Source organism: Phyllostomus discolor, chromosome 3 (assembly GCF_004126475.2).
Source record: "Phyllostomus discolor isolate MPI-MPIP mPhyDis1 chromosome 3, mPhyDis1.pri.v3, whole genome shotgun sequence".
NCBI lineage: Eukaryota > Metazoa > Chordata > Mammalia > Chiroptera > Phyllostomidae > Phyllostomus > Phyllostomus discolor.
In genome coordinates this window covers 134,620,379-134,637,721 of record NC_040905.2, presented here as the reverse complement: position 1 = coordinate 134,637,721, position 17,343 = coordinate 134,620,379, and the positions used below count along the sequence as shown (strand labels likewise).

Here is a 17,343-nt window from a genome sequence, read left to right as displayed (position 1 = left end):
TCTGAGTGGGTACTTTTCAGGCTGAAAGAGTCATTTGTTTTGACTGATTGACTTTTTGAGGCTTTGGGGAGAATTAATATCTTATTCAGATGACTGCCTGTTCCCAAGGTTCTGTATTGAAGCTGTTCATTCACTTATTCACCCAACACATTAAGTGTACCCTCCCCAACCCCATGAGCCTGGTGCACCGAGGTGAGTGGGCAGCAGACAGTGCCTCCCTGAAAGGACTTGGAATTTATTGGGAAAAATACTTTGGTTGGTCGCCCAGATATCTTTTTGTAGATCACAATAAGCTTTTGCAAAAAGCTTTTTTTGCATGAATGCCACAGGCAATGTTGAGCTCTCTGCAGAAGGCTGTGCTAAGGAATAATGTCGCCGAGAACATTATGAAGAGGACGTCTCTGGTCCACCATGGGTTGGAATGGCATGGGCCCAGCTGTGGACCCTAGAGTGGAATGGTTGTTCACCTGAGCTGGCCTGTCTTCAACCTGGAAACCATACATGGTTTGGCTTTGGGAGGAAAGGGTCAGCAGAGCTTGATCAAGAATAGCTTTGCAGAAGTGATGCTCTTTAACCCACCTCTTTCAAAGAATTGGTTTAAGCCTCAGATTTCTGGAGAACAAGATGGTTGGAATTTGCAGATAAAGAGGCTTAGCTCTACTTCTTCTCTGAGCATCCTCGTCTGTGCCCATCTGGGACCAGAAAAAAAATGGGGCCTGTCCATTGCCATCCATGGGGATCTACTGGCAAAACTGTTTCCTCAGTGACGGTGAAAAATCTGGGTGCAACTTTGCCCTCTCTAATACTTTCAATTTCATGTATTCTAAGAGCTCTTTCTATGAGCCTGCTATAGGCTGGGATGTGGATTTGGTGCTCCTAGACTTGTATCCTCAGTTGGTGCTCAGAAGCCACAAGGCTCAAAGGACTCAGGGTTAAAATGTTGGTTCTGCCTCCTCTTAGCTGGGTAGCCAACTCTGTAATCCCCCAAACTCTGCAGCTATGCTTTCTCTTCTGTAATATGCTGATACATACCCTGCGATAAATGAATAACTGAATGGATGCTTGCTCACTGGTTAAAGATTTGGGAAATTTCACATTATTGTCGAGGCTTAACTGTATCATGGACTCATCTCAAATCTCGGTGCCAAAGGTGGCAGGGCTACCCTCAGAACCCCCTGGTCTTCTGATCCTGGTTCTCATCACCTGTCTAGTCCAGTTTTTCCCAATTTGATGAGGGAGTGAGTGGCCGTGAGCAAAATATTTTCAAATAAGTCCATAATGAATGTGAAAGGGCTTTGCAAGTCGGAAGCACCACACGTGTATAAAGGTTATTTTGTGTCCCAGGATCCTAAGATAACTTTTTTTCTGAGCCTTTTTCAAAGAGGGTGGTTGTTATTTTCTTAGAGAAGGAAAAGAATGTGAGGACTCAGAATATGATAGAGATGCATGTTATTTTTGCACTGAGCTTATTTTTAATTCAGATTCCTACCAAGTAGCCTTTATATTTCTTTTTCTCTTGTCACATAGAAATCTTTAATTATACATGCTTACTGCAGAAAAATTAAAAAATAGAGATAAACTCCAAAATGGAATGCAGGTGAATATTACACATAAAAAACCACTACACAGTAATCATAATCATGGCTGTTCACATAGCCATGAGTATTCCTACATCTCTATCATAAATACTAGATCTTGTGGTTCATTCTGCTCAGTAGTCAAAAGTGTTTATGCAGTATTTTATGAACATTCAATTATTTAAAAAATAATAGAGGGGCACTTCAACCTTGAAAATGAAAAGAGATGAAAATCACTTTCCCCAGATCACACCTGTAATTTCAGTCACTTGAAATGGGTTTTGTGGAGCTTTCTGAGAGCCAGCCTTCATGCTGGTGCATGATGAAGAAGCCAGCAAGGTAAGGAACAGCTTTGGTTGTCACTCAGCTGTGATTTAGGATAGGGGCATGAGCTAGGGTAGCAAGTCAGGTGAGTCCATAAAACTGCTCAGTCCAGAGGGTTTTCCATTTCTGGTAGCTTGTTCCAGAGCACCTTGGGTGAATACTGATGTGACATCACATGAATGCTGTGTAGTTGATGCACAGGTACACCTTAAAGAGGTGTACTCCTGAGAAGGAGCTCAGCGAACCTACCATTGCAACCAAGTGAATGACATTATCATGGTGTTGCCAAAACTCCAGGCACACTCACCTCCATTCTTTCTCTGCAAAAGCCAAACCTAAGGGCTTGCAGTTGCCAGTTCCTCTGCCCAGAACACTCTTCTCCCAGCTCCTGGAAGTTACTTCCTTTTAAGTCTTCCCTTGCTACTTCAAGTGGAACTGGCCTGCCCGTACCCCACCACACAGTAACTCAAAAGGCATCACCATATTCATTTTCTCCATGGCACGTGTCATGCCATGAGTGTATTTCATTGCTTTGCTTGTCTGTGGCCTGTCTGCCTCACTGGCCAGAGAGCATTTGGAGTGAAGAACACCCTGGTCCCACCCACCACAGCACCCATGGCGTAGCACACAGCATGCAACCGCAAATGTGCAACAGGTGAACAAATGGTGTTACAACCATTTGTCAAGTAAAGTGGATGTCAACTAGAGTTTGAAAAATTACTGACTGGTTTTGCAAAAATAATTCGTTTGGTTAAATATAAGGTGAAATGTTAAGTAAAACATGGCTATATAATACGTAAAAATAAATGGAATTTAAAGTGGGAGACAGCATAGGTGGTTGAGGAAGCTTTAGATTTCAGGGTCTTTCAACTCTTGTTCAGTCCACCTAGATAGTAGTCTTATCTTGGTTGAAACTGGTTGTCACATTAGCAAAAATATTCATATTTATTATGAGCAAAGAGATGGAAGAGCAAAAACATTTTCAATCCCAGAGACCTGAAAATGTACACCTTTATTAAAATGCATGCATTTATTAAAATATATATCTTGAAAAATCTAAAAAGGTGACATTATGAGCCCCTGAGGTACATTTTATATCTTGTAGGAAATAGCATCAAGATTTTATATCTTGCAGAAATAGCATTCCTGAAAACCCCTGTAATAAAGTAATTGATCTGTTATGAGATTTGGTCTCGAAGAGTGTCGTCCAAGTTCTCAGTTTCAGGAACTTTGCATCTGATTTTTCTCATGTGCACTCACTCCTCCCTGGGGTCATCATCTTGGTTATAGTTTCAGGCTGTGGCTCTGCTAAAGTCTGGGTGAGGGGCCTGTAGGCCTGTTCTGTTTGTTTTTTACCTCAAGGTCTTAAGTCACCTAAAGTTCTAAGCTTCATCAAAGGTAAAAGGAAGTACAACTTTTATAAGCAGAATAAGAAATCCTGTGCTAGCCAGTGTTTGAGGAGGCCAGTGCAAATATAAATGATTTATAGATGCTGGGCGTTGATGTCACAGAGCCAGAAAAAAAGGAAGAGGCTGAGCTTTTCTTCAGAAAGGCTATTTGGAGCTCCTTGGTGTGCTGTAGCTTTTCAGCAGTGACCTCTGGGCTAATAATTGACTTTTTAGCCTCAAACTACTTTTCTGTCTTTTGAGAAGGTGGGATTGAGTGTAATTCAGCTCACTAGTTAATTGGTTATAGTAATGCATTGTGATTTCTGCCCAAGGAACCAGCCAGGCCCGAACCAGCCAGGCCCAGACCACAGGCAGCTTTAGAGAAGCTCCTTGTAAAGGGCCTGCATGGCCTTATGTAAATTTGTCCTGCATTGCAAGTTGTTCCCTATGTTTTCTTTCAGTCTTTCTTGAGCTTCAAATTGATTGTACACTCCTCCCTAATTCCCTAGGGCATTTGTCAAAGTTCTGCTGGAGGAGTCTTAATACTTTGGGTAATCAATTGATAATTCCCCTTTCGTCTATCTCCCCTTCCCCACCCCTTCCCTCTCTCTGACACACTCGACCTCACCTCACAGAGTCCGGAGGTGCCAACTGAGCCATCTGCAGGAACCTGCCCAGATGACCTTGCTGGTCTGTAAATCTGTACTCACTCATTTTCCTAATGAGGGCATTATTTGCTTTTTAGGCTACCCTCTTGTATATAAAAGATGCCAAGAGAATTAAATAGCCCGTACTTCCCAGTACTTACTTACTTGCCCAAACCAAATGTTTATGTCCTTGAATACTACACCTAAAGAAAAAGGATTCCTTGTGGGAAAGCTGCAGTGATCACTGAAGGCTCCTTCTGAACAATAGAGCTGAAGGCTTGTGGCTAGGCAAAGGTTCACTATCCGTGCCTTTAGGCACTTTCTGGGCCCTGGAGTGTGTGTGTGGAGGGGGCTCTGGGATTCTCTGTTTGCTGCTGCTCCCAGCCCCTTCCCTCACCAGCCCTTGGGATCAGAGCTTCACCTCACCACTCCCCTCCCCACACATATGCCCCATTCAGAAATGAAACTCACCGCCATACCTCCTAGCCAGGTGTAGCATTCTGAGCTTGGCTTGTTTTAAAACCATAACTGAAATACAACCTAGAACCTGAGGAAGAAGACAAAAGTAATTTGCAGCAATATCACTGTGTCCGGTGGTGTTGGCCTCTCGCACGCCTGGCTTGGGTGGCCTGCTGGGGTGTAGGGTTGTTGTTGAGGTATAGGTTCTGGCTTCATCAGTAGGCTCAGAATTACCTGGGGAGCTCCCAGAACACAGGCGGCTCAACCTGGCACCTGTGTTTTCTGGATGCTGACCAGGTGAGGCTGATAGAACCAGGTTCCAGGGCCTTCCCGGGACAGCTATGGCTGATACATTTGGTTCCTCTCCAGTGGGATTTCCCTGAGTGCATCTGACATGGGTCCCATTATTCATCTTCTCCTGGCAAGTTTTTGCTGAATACAGGTTTGTCACCTTTCCTTGTTTCTTTTTCTACAAGGAGAAGCATTTCCTTGTTACCTTTGTCAGATTATTTAGAAGAGTGTAAATTGAAGCCATTTATCTGGAAATGTGCTGTGGGGGCACATTGTTTATACAAGTGAAAGAAATTGTAACAGCAGTATCTGGTCTGGTTTGCAAGGAAAAGGCGTCTCAAGTTTTCCAGGCCCCTGCCCCCTTTGCATATACAGCACCTTGGTTAGAAGGTACACAAGGCACTCAGGCATAGGTGTGCATGCCACATGCATTAGATTAGGTTTGTGTGTGACAGGACAGTCCCTCAGGGTTTCAGTGAGTATTTTTTAATGTTTGTTATTGGTAAAATTAAACATTGCTAGTAACAATGACAGGAATATATCCTCAAACGTCAGCCACACATTTTATGACTGTTTATTTATCATGTGTCCTCTGCTGCTCTGTGAGGTAGCAGGTAAAATGTGAATTTTGAGATTTTGCTATTCTAATTGAAACCTGTATATGTTTGTCAGTTGGTGGCCGAGTAAGTCGTGAATTAAATTATACTCGCCAGAAGATTGGAGAAGAGGCTATGTTTAATCCTCAACTCATGATTCAGACCCCGAAAGAAGAAGGTGCTAATGTCCTGACCACAGAAGCACTCCGCCAACACCTGGACTCAGCACTCCAGGCCAGCCGGGTCCACGTGTATATGTATAACAGGTAAGGTGGTGGGAAGAGACTGCTGGCCTAGGCCCCTTCATTTTAGTAAATAAGATTACCCTGGAAATACATGTGGGGTGTTAGTTCAAATAGTTTTTTAATGAAATGATTTTTTTAAAATCTTGGTTTGTTTCTAGAGTTTGGTAACCAATCAAATTCATGACTTTATAATATATTTTCAGTAAGTATTTTGGCACTATACCCAAGTGCATGTGGTCTTTCAAGCAGCCCCTGGGTAAACTATATACCTGTTCTGAAGATGTTTCATTACTTAAGATACTTTTAGAACAGATTTTGAATTGCCTTTGGTCAGCTTGCAAGGAATAGGAATAAATACTGACGGTTGTTGGTTTATGTCACAACTCAGGGAAGAGATCGAGCCACTATGGTGAATTCCTGCTGACAGGTTGATGGCGTAAGGTGGACACAGGCATAGCTTTACAAAATATTACCCTTTAGCTTCATAGCTAACTTAACATTATGTTGTGGGTATAGTGAAAGCACAGAAAGAGTTCTGGAACAAAACTAATAGCACCTTTTCTTATCTGTCTAAACTGAGATATTGAGGCAAGGTTCACATCTTGTCCATTCTTGTACAGCATTTAGGTTAGGGTAGGCACTTGGAATTTGTCAATTGACTGCTTGCCTGACTTGTAGAATTTAACTGGATCTTGTCCCTGAACTGCTGAGATGACTGTCACTAAACCCCATTTCCATGGGATCACTGAGTTGACACTGGTAGAACTCTATCCTGTCCTCATAGGCTTTCAACTCTCTTGACTGAGTGGTTGGCAAGTATGATTTATTTTTCACAGAGGAGGTGAGAAAGTAGCAGCATAGACATACTCAGTGGCTAGGGAGAACAAAAGGAAAATCTATACTTGTCTCTGTTGTCACCTCAACTCAGCATGGACTTGACTGGAATGGCTCTTAAGACCCATCTAGCTGGAGACAGGGTTCTGGGGCCCAACATGACCTGGGACATGTCACATATCTGTAGCATAGTCTTGTTTCCTCATCTGTAAACTAAGTTATGATCACGTTTGCTATATTATCCTCTGGCAGTTCCCAGAACAAGATCAGGTACATGTGTGCATGAAAGGGTTTTGGGAAACGTAAGGGGATGATGTATTTAGCGCCTTTGTCAGGCAGACTTGGGTGGAGAGCACATCCAGGTTCTTACCAGCACAGCCCTCCCAATCTATCGGGAGCTTTGTAGGGAAAGCAACTACCCAGTGCAATTTTGTAACATTTACAAGCGGAAGTGGGTGTCCCGGGCCACTGTGAGCATGCCCGACACCTTTGTATCCAGAACCTGCCTTGCGGGGTAGAAGGGTTTGTCATTCACTTTAGGAGAAGGTGAAAGCCTCTGTACAATGAAATAACACTCTTGAGCTGATGGAACCATAGAACTTTTATGCATTAACTTTAAAGAACACCTAGTTCAACCTGTCTTGTTTTTAGGTAAGAAAATTGGGAGTTAGATCAATTAGATCTTGTGTCCAGGTTCCTACAGTTGTTAAATAGTACAGCCAGATTTCATCCCCTTTCTTATGTGTCCAAGCCCAGTGTGTTTTCTAAACATAGCCAGATCCTTCTTGAGCGAGCATAAATAAGCGTTAATTGGTCAAGTGATATTAAATGAGAACCTACTTGTCCTAGTCTGTGTTGATGCTGTGTGGAATTAAAATACAAACATTTGTGTAGATGGGTGGTTGGGGATGGAGAGATGGATGAATGGATTGATAACTTGGGCCCTGCTCTCAGCAGCTGGCAGTTTAGGGAGAAGAAAGATACTAGTGTAGATAAGCATGTACAAATTCAAACACAGGCAGTCTCCCCAGCAGGCGCTCCAGGTGTTGTGCAGGAGATCTGAGCAGCCAGTGCTCAAGAGAAAGGGGGTCGTTCTTACTAGTTAGTGCTGGTCAGAGAAAGCTTAGCAGGAAGGTGGCATTTTAGTGGGGTCCTGAGCAATGTGTAGGCAGGCTCCACGGGGGAGAAAGGCCAAGTCTAGGAGACAGACCCCTTGGGATGGTCAGTAAAATAGAGCAGTTCAGAGAGAGTTTTTTGTTTCTGTTTTATCTTCTCTTGGATTTCCCTCCTTTACCATTTCCAAATTTTCTTTTTTCTAGTTAGGCTTATCTCCCTAAAGGCATGGACCTATATAGCCCTCTTCTAGGCATACCAGAACTCTATAATAATACTTACATGATAGCTAAAAGGTAACTGTAGGTCAGCATATTTAATATCACTTCTGTAAGGCAGGAAGGGAAGACTGTAAAGTGGGAAATGGACCTACCTGGCATTGCCATTTACAGCATTGACTCATGGTTGAAAGTGGGAAGGTTCATTTTGAACACTGTCTGTTAATAAGGCCGTTATCTGCCCGTTAAAAAAAAGTCAGTAATATTTTCTCACCTGGGTATATGTTAGTATAAGCCTTAATGATTTAGTCCCCAGTTATTTGGAATTTGTGATAATTCAACTCTGAATTATTTGCCCTGAAGCTGTTTAATGTATGTGGAAAAGCAGGTTAATGGTGTAAACAAGATTATTGGGAGAATGCTTAAAAAATCAAGACTTCTCAAGTACTTTGGTAGCATTCATTTGCATAAACACCCACATGTTAATTACAGTTGAGTATTATCTACTCATTAAAGGAAGCTTGTTGGGACTCTACTTGCCAAAAGCTCTGCTCATTTTGACATACTTAAAAGTGATTGAAATTGTGGTTGTTTTTATATGTTCTATGTTTCTAATTTTGCACTGATTTCCTTACTTTATTACAATGAGAAATTTTTGTCTCTGCTCTTTACTAGGCAGTGGAAATTGGAACATTTGTGTTACAAATCCGGAGAACTTATCACAGAAACAGGTTATATGGATCAGGTAGATTTTCTCTCTGCTTACAAAAAAAAAAAAATCCCCAGAAACACTCCAGTGGTATGCACTAGCCTAATGCATGGTCTACTTTTTTTAACTTTGACAGATAATAGAATATCTCTACCCTTGTTTAATCATCACACCTTTGGACTGCTTCTGGGAAGGGGCTAAGCTGCAGTCTGGGACAGCATACCTCCTGTAAGTGCTACGGTCTTGATTTCTGATGTCTGTGATTTCTAAGCTCTAGAATGTTTCTGATGTTACTTTATCATTGTTTATTCTGTTTCAGTTTTGAACAAGAAATAAAAACATTGAAATTCTTTGTGCATTTTTTGAGTGAATAGTTGAGGGGAAAAGGGGACTTCAGCAGAATATTTTTCCTCTTTTCAAAAAAAGTTCTGTAGGCATCATTAAATTTCATTCACTTTTACCAGCCTATTTATATGCAAATAAAATGCAAATGATTCCAGAGTACGTGTGATTTTTAACTCTTTAAAATGTTTGCAGTTTTTGCAGACTACGCTCAAGCTTAACTTTAAAGAGGGAATTTACTAGTGGGTACATGTCCGAGCTAAATATTTTGAGTTGAAGTTCCAAGATCTTCCCATGGAGTCAAAGGCTAACCTTTCTCTGGATCATGTTAATGACATTTAAGGGGGAAATCTGCTATCTTTCAAGGCCCTGGGAATGGATGTTTCAGTTTACCAGTTGGATATTATATATACCGCATCATTTAAAGAATAATTGTTAATCAATGTTGGCATTTTCAGTTAATTATGTAAGAGTTAGTGCTTGAGTTATTGTTTCTGTCCTAGCTTGCACGTATCTGCAGAAGCAATTTGCAGTGGCCATACCCTGACCTTCAGTGTGCAGTTTTAGATGGGAAATAAGGGGTTTTGTGTTTTCTGGTTGGGAGATTCTGAATAATGACTTCAGCCTGGTTAAGCAGCTACAGTGTGGTTTGAACCACATAACAGGCAGCCAAAAGCCTTTCTGGTCTGTCAACAGCACAAATTCAAAAGTGAGTGTGGGGGGAAGTGGCCTTGATGGCGGTGATGGCAGAGGCAGCAGTGGGGTTACGGGGTTGACTGCCAGGCTGTCAGAGGGAGCTCATAAGTATGGGATTATTACAGGTAATGGAGATCAAATATTTTGATTGATGACATTTACAAAGCAGTTATTAGGCCAGCAAGTGCTAATTTGATCTTGTGATTCCCTCTTTTTTCCCCCTCTTAATTTTGAATCTCAGTCTTTTGTTTAGAAGCACCACTGGCTAACTTTGTGTTTAGGTATTAAAATACAATATATTGACAATGAAAAATTCTTTGTGCCTTCACTCATTTATTAGCTGTCTGCTTGCCACCTTCATTCAGGAATTATTTTCCTGACTTAGGTTTGCATACAGATAGACCCGAAAGGAGCATTTGTTTTTTATGGCGGGGTCCCAGAATGGCACCATTACCAAAAAAAGCCTCATGCAGTTGCAAGTAGTACATGCACTGTGTGCAATCTTGTTATTTTACTAAGGGTTTGGAAGCCTCTTTTCATTGTCTTGCTTCCTAATTTCTTTCACAGAGGTAAGCCTCCTTTGCAGTGGACAAACTTTGACCCTTTGGAATTCCTAGAAGAGTTAAAGAAAATAAACTATCAAGTGGAGAGCTGGGAGGAAATGCTGAATAAGGCGGAAGTTGGTCATGGTTACATGGACCGGCCCTGCCTCAATCCGGCTGATCCAGATTGCCCTGCCACTGCCCCTAACAAAAATGCAACCAAAGTGAGTACATCAGTGATTCTTCTTGGGATGGGCAAGGAAAAAATATTGATTTTTTTCCTTTACTTTTCATTTTACTATTTTCATTTTTAAGATTTCATTCTCAATAAGTTTATTTGTCTGTGGAACTAAATTTGTTCATAGAGCAAAATGTTGTGTAAGATTTACTATATGCCTCTCATTAGCCTTGTTTTTAATGTTCTTTCTGAAACAAACAAGCCCTGAATGCACTAGATTTTAACAAGGCATGTGACCTGCCTGCTAATTCCCACAATTATGTGGCTGTCTTTCTGTTTTAGCCTCTTGATATGGCCCTTGTTTTGAATGGCGGATGTCATGGGTTATCCAGGAAGTACATGCACTGGCAAGAGGAGCTGATTGTTGGTGGCACAGTCAAGAACAGCACTGGGAAGCTCGTCAGGTAATCCAATACACGGGGAAATTCAAGCCTTCTCATTTTTGTCCTGTACTGAAAACCACTTCCCTCCTGACATCTGCAAGTGTATTTCTATTACTACTTAACACTTATCCTAGCTAGGAAATAGTAGCATACCAGACCAGCCTGAATTGTGGGGAATTTTTTGATAACATTTTTGTCATTTTCATTGAGACTATAGTTAGTGACTATAGGATTTTAGATCTGTCCATTTTGTATATATAAATAAAAGCAGGCAACAAACATTGGTCATAGCAAAGTTTGCAAGGAGTAGGAGTTAAACTCCATTGTAGCCTATTAAACAGAAAGACCAAGAAATGACGGCTACTCAAGAATTATCCTCTGTGCACTTGTGCACTCCATTCCATCAAGTGTCAGGCACTCCGTCTGAGATTTGTCCCTCGGGAAAGTCGTCGTCTGGGATTTCTGCACAAGCGAGCATGCAGGAGTAGTGAGCCCAGCATATCTGGTCAAGCTATCAGCTATCTGCTCCTCTACCTTTCCTGTTTCATGGAGTAGAACTGAGAAAGGAAATTGCCTATTAATTTAATTTTGGGGCCTATCTGTAAAAGGTTTGTAAGGTTACACCTTTAATATGGTACATCAATCTATTAAATAAAGGAACCATCCAGGTCCAGTTTTAATGGAAACATGTGCTCGTGTGGAAGGATAGAATGGCTGGGAGTGAGCTGAGGCACTCATTTGGGAGTTTACGCAGTGAGAGCTGCTTCCCGGGGGTGCTGACCTGTGCCCTCTCCCCTACCTCATCCCAGTGCCCACGCCTTGCAGACCATGTTTCAGTTAATGACTCCCAAGCAGATGTATGAACACTTCAAGGGGTACGAGTATGTCTCACACATCAACTGGAATGAAGACAAAGCAGCAGCCATCCTGGAGGCTTGGCAGAGGACCTATGTGGAGGTAAATCGCCAGACTTCCTACAGGCACCTTGGAATCTGAGTTAAGCCCTTCAGTTCCTAAAAACTTCATCTGAATGACATTTTAAAACTTTTTTTTTCATTAGAATTTATTTTCAAAACAGACTGTAATGCTGGGGTGAAAACTTTTGGGGTGAAAACTTTGGAAAACTTTTTTCCCTTTTCTCGATACTGAAAATCTTAATATCTGGGTGACACTACTGCTAATTAGGGTGCACTGAAACATTTTGTTTAACTAGTTGTGAACTCCAGAGTTTAGGCATGATGGTGTTTAAAAAAGTACTTGGTTAGCAAGAAAAGGTGTCTGGAAAACATTAGCAAGGCATAGAATCTGTTCACAGCTGCAGTTCCCTTGGTTAGGTCATGTGACAGGAGCTGGCCTTTGTTTCCCAAGCAGTGACCTCTACCAAACTGCATGTGACCTTTTAAAGGTGGCCAGCAAATGAACGGGGGAGGAGTGCCCATAAGAATGAGTTGTTTTGGATTAGGCGGAACTGATGGGACTGAAAATCAGTTGTAGAGTTATGGAGAGGGGAATGGCAGTCCTCCATGTCGAGTAAATAAAGCTCTGGGAGTGAACTTCAATGACACCAGCTCACCATAGTTCCACATTCTCACTTGATTAGTGGTCACCCTCACTGTCCCAGGCCCAGGGTCATTTAATGTTAGTCCAAGTTCAAACCTGAATTATGTAGAACTGTATCATAAATAAAGAAAAAGTAGGGGTGGGTTGAGATGACATGCCCCTGACATTTGTGCAATTGAAGCTTGTTGAAGCTTTCATTTCATCTGGGACTTAGTCTTGTGTTGTGACCACAGGTAGTTCATCAAAGCGTTGCCCAGAATTCCACTCAGAAGGTGCTTTCCTTTACCACAACGACCCTTGACGACATCCTCAAGTCTTTCTCCGATGTCAGCGTCATCCGAGTGGCCAGTGGCTACTTACTGATGGTAACAATCAGTTCAGTCCCCAAAACCCATGGGTGTTTGGGTTTCTTTGGTTTTTGGTTTTTACCTTTCCATGATGGCTCCTGCTTTTAACTGCTCTTAACACACGTGCATTTAAGAAAGAGAGCTCGGGCTTCGTAACAGTTAGAGAAGTGGTCGTGTAAAGCAGTTTGCCCATCTCTGATTTGTATCATTTTGTGTGATGTCTTTGATGTAAATTTTTGTTGTTGTTGTATTTCATAAGTTTTACCTTTTGATTTGGGGTGATGGGTGGGGGAAAACATTAGAATCCTTACACATTCTAATGTTTGGCTTTTGTTTTGTGTCTCCCCTCCATCCTCTCTCTTCCTCCCTTTCCCCTTCATTCCTCCATGCCCCTCCCCCTCCCACCCCCACCACGGTTCTGCTTGCAGCTTGCCTATGCCTGTTTAACCATGCTGCGCTGGGACTGCTCCAAGTCCCAGGGTGCCGTGGGGCTGGCTGGCGTCCTGTTGGTTGCACTGTCAGTGGCTGCAGGATTGGGCCTGTGCTCATTGATCGGGATTTCCTTTAACGCTGCAACAACTCAGGTACTAAAGGAGCCGTCCATTGCTTTGTTGACCAATGCCCCTCCCCAGGCTCTGACCTCCTATGTGTCCATGTCACTTAAAGGGTCTTCAGCTTTTCCTGCTAGGAGCCACGTTTCTCAGGGGAGTGCCATCTCTAAGTGAACCACTCCCACTCATCAGATCTGAATGGGCTTGATGATTAGTAGGCACGCTTCCCTTATCAGTGACATTTAGATCAATTGTTAGAGCAGTGGTTCTTAAACTTCATTGTGCCCCATTGGAGGGCTGGTGAAAACTCAATGGCTGGGCCCCACTTCAGAGTTTCTGGTTCAATTTTTGGAGGGATAGGATTGGAGAATTTGCATTTCTGACCAGTTCCTGATGATGCTGGTCCAGGGATTGTGCTCTGAGAACCACTGCTTCAGATGAGTTACATTCCTTCTCATTTATTAAAAAATAATCATTGAACATGGCACTTAGAAACAGAAGCATGTGAAATCTACTGGGAGCTAATAAAACTGCTGTACTTTAGGGATTTAACTATCAGATAAAACCAAATGCTTTACCATGAGTAAAATGTAAGCTGTTCTTTGGTTAGCTATTAGGGGTGCTGGTGGTAATGTTTTAAATAGCCCTAGAATGGGCAGAGTCAAGGCTCACACATCTAATTCACTGTCCTCTGTTTTCACTGTAGGTTTTGCCATTTCTTGCTCTTGGTGTTGGTGTGGATGATGTTTTCCTTCTGGCACATGCATTTAGTGAAACAGGACAGAATAAAAGAATCCCTTTTGAGGTAATAGAAACACAAAAGAATAAAGCTTTGAGGACAGCCAAAGCCCCCTCTGGTCCTGAGTATTTGTCCTTTCATTTTCCACAATCTGCCCCAATAAATAATTGAGAGAGTCAGATGACATGTTACTGGCTGTAAATAAGTAAAGTTAGAAGAATCTTAGCAAGTGTATTTCAAGTGCACACTTGTTTCTCTGAGGGTTTTTGGCGGGGGTGGGGGGTCACTTTGCCCTCACCATCTTTTAATTCATGTTATTTAGCAGCTTTGTGTTTTGGAAAAGCACATGACTATGTAGATAGCACTGAAAACGCTTCCAATGCACATGTTAGAGGCAGAAGTGGGGATACCCCTTTCTTATTCCCTGACGTCAGCGTTACAAGCTCCCACCTGTCTTATTTTGCTGTGTGTTTGGCTTGTTCACACAATCTGTGCTCCGAGGAAACCCTGCCCTGTGCAGCTCTCAGCACTGTGGCTTCTCGTCCTCAGGATAGGACTGGGGAGTGCCTCAAGCGCACGGGAGCCAGTGTGGCCCTCACATCCATCAGCAACGTCACAGCCTTCTTTATGGCCGCGTTGATCCCCATCCCTGCTCTGCGGGCCTTCTCCCTCCAGGTGAGTTTCCAGTGATTAAACCTGTGAGTGCCGCACTGATACTGAGCACCTCCACCACTGTGCTGACGGTACTATTGCCATGAATGAAGTAGCATGCTGGCATCTGGGTCCCTTCCTCCTGAGCAGACACTTCTTTCAGCAATGAATCTGGCAGTCCCTATAAAAAGAGTTCTAGGGTTCTTTGCTTCCTTTTAAGTCCTATGGCCCAGATGCCTGCAGCCAGGTTATCTTCAAGGCCTGGTGCCTTAGGAATGTCCCTTTCTTTTATACTTCAACTAAAATGGTACCAGGGCCACTCCATGTGGGATGCCAGTAAGACCCTACTTCAGACAGGCAGGAGTCCTCTGCATTCGTCTGTGGTACAGCCCTACTTCTCAGCTATCCCCACTTCTAAAGGCCCCTCTGAGTTTCCACACTCACTCTCCATGCATGCCACCCTCTCCCCTGATTTCTCTAAAGCAGCCCAACACAAGGCAGCTTACAACAAATAGGAGGTTGACAATAAAGAGGAGGTTGCAGTGTAGCCCAGGCTAGGTGATAACTTAAAACTGAGTTATTAGATGCCACTGTATGAGAATATGTTACCATTGTCTGCCTGCCCGAGGGTTCATTGATGGGCCCTTGCTACCTCCTTTCTTTGGTTAGCTTCTACGAACTGTCCTGTCCCCTTTTCTCTTTCCTTTTGGTCCCTGACTCCCCTCATAGGCTACCAAAGAAAACTCAAAATTCCTCTCCTTTTTTTAATGCAGAGTAGTTTGGCTTCCTTACATTTTTCTGCTCTGTCCTTCCAGAGCAGCCCTCTCACACTGGGAGGCCATCGAGATTTTTTTTTTTAGATTTTGTTTATTCATTTTTAGAGAGAGAAGAAAGAAAGGAGAAAGAGAGGGAGAGAAACATCAATGTATGGTTGCCTCTTGCCTACCGCCTACTGGGGACCTAGCCTGCAACCCAGGCATGTGCCCTGACTAGGAATTGAACCAGCAACCCTTTGGTTCACAGGCCTGTACTCAATCCACTGAGCTAGACCAGACAGGGCGAGAGATATTTTTTTTTTAACAAAGAGCCAGCTTATGTGAATCGTGAGTGCGGAGTGTTGTACAGACAGGGCTGCAACTGTGGTTGGCTCCGAGCTCAGCCTCAAGTACCGGCATTTCTCTGCATTTGCGGGAACTCCCAGGAGTCTTGATGTGCATGGTATAGCAGATAAAGACTGCTGCTGACCACTTAGGTCTTCCTAAGCCCGAAATGGTTCAGGGTTTTGCTATCTCACAGGTATTGTTAAAGTTTGTGAACTACATTTAACTTTTTTAAAAGACTTTATTTATTCTTAGAGCTGAAGGGAGAAAGAGAGGGGGAGAAACATCAATTCATTTCCTTTTGTATACACACTGACCTGGGACTGAACCCACTACCTAGGCACGTGCCCTGACTGGGAATCAAACCCATGACCTTTCACTTTGCGAAACAGTGCCCAACCAACTGAGCCACACTGGTCAAGGCTACATTTAAATTTTAAACCTTCAACTGTTTTCCAAAAAAGGTGAAAAGAGCAACAGCTTTCCTTTTCTTTCTTTATTTCCTTTTCCCTTACAATGTGATGTGTAATTCATAAGATGGTCAGGTATTTAAAGGAAACCGCTTTTGATGTTACTTTTTAAGCTGTTACTACACTCAGCTCATTCATGCTCTTCTCATCTCTTTAATCACCAAAGGTGCTAAGGAGTGTGACCAAGAAGAGAAATTGACAAATCATAAATTAGGTTTCTACTTATAATTTTGTCAACATGATTAGCTCTTGTGTAGTTATCATATTTGAATTTCATTATTCCAATTACTGATAAAGCAACTAAAGACCCTACTGTGTTTGGAACACTAGACTTGTTTAATATTTAGTGTTTGGTTGGACCAATCACTATGACCACCAGCTCCCAAAAGAAAAAAACTTAAACCAATAGGAAAAGGTTTATTTTTGTTATAAATATATATAAAAATAGAAATGGTAGGTGAATAAATGGGTAAAGTTAAGTCTGAAGTTGGGACCAAAGTTCATGGAAAAGAAAATACATCTGACTGCTTAGTAATTAAGGAAGATCAGTAAAGATGACTAAAAGATGCCCTCTGAGTTATTGGTGCAACTGAAGCTTTAGAATGCCTTTTTGCATAGATGTGCATCTGAGCAACTCCACTTGACATCCCATTCTTGTTTCAAATGCAGCAGGTTTTCTGGAACCAAGAAATTGTTCTAGAGTCTTTAGTAGTGGGACGCTCTCTCCCACCTCTCCTTCCTGCTTGCCCTCTCCCTCGCTGTTCTTTGTCTACTCTGCCTCATGCTCCTGCTCGTCGTCTTGTTCTCTCTCTCATTTTCTCTTCTCTCTCAGTACACACTGGTGATTCATCGAGGCATACTCTCCTTTCATGGTTTCCTATGGTGTGGTGGTCTGAAACGCTACATGAGTTTCCCTAATGCCTTTTAGAAAATCCAGCACACTAAGTTCTTCCAAGGTAAGCACCTGACTGAGGCAAAATGAGTACTCTGGGTTTTGTATTTCTATCCCAAGACAGTTGGAGTATCACTTTAGAAAATTGCATCAGCAGCTTCCAGGAGTCCTCATATATTAAAGAGTATCTTCTTGTGACACCAGCTCATTCTCTGTCAAACAAACAAATGTTTAAAAAAGAAGAAAATATAAGAAAAAAAAACAAGAGACTACACCATGAGTTTTGCAGTGATCATCAGAAACTGTAATTCTGGTTCCCTTTTAAATGTATTGACATTTGAAATGAACCATCATGCAGATTTTCTTTCCTTTCGTGACCGGTGTTAAGTTGTGACTGTGGGCATTCATCTGTATTTATATTTTTAGAGTGC

The 17,343-nt window shown here is 42.4% G+C and overlaps 1 protein-coding gene across 8 annotated transcripts in view; it reads left to right on the top strand.

The window, feature by feature from the left end:
• Window positions 1-17,343, top strand: part of PTCH1 (patched 1) — a 67,442-nt gene that overhangs the window by 23,700 nt on the left and 26,399 nt on the right. For 6 of the 8 annotated variants that reach the window (XM_036021477.1, XM_028531520.2, XM_036021480.1 and 3 more), the window contains 10 exons: window positions 5,359-5,548; window positions 8,368-8,437; window positions 8,538-8,629; window positions 10,007-10,205; window positions 10,502-10,623; window positions 11,412-11,559; window positions 12,396-12,527; window positions 12,938-13,093; window positions 13,767-13,865; window positions 14,349-14,474. In XM_036021477.1, coding sequence (XP_035877370.1) covers window positions 5,359-5,548; window positions 8,368-8,437; window positions 8,538-8,629; window positions 10,007-10,205; window positions 10,502-10,623; window positions 11,412-11,559; window positions 12,396-12,527; window positions 12,938-13,093; window positions 13,767-13,865; window positions 14,349-14,474 — 1,334 coding nt within the window. The remainder of the gene's footprint in view (window positions 1-5,358; window positions 5,549-8,367; window positions 8,438-8,537; window positions 8,630-10,006; window positions 10,206-10,501; window positions 10,624-11,411; window positions 11,560-12,395; window positions 12,528-12,937; window positions 13,094-13,766; window positions 13,866-14,348; window positions 14,475-17,343) is intronic. The other 2 variants (XM_036021476.1, XM_028531521.2) reach the window with 1 other exon arrangement.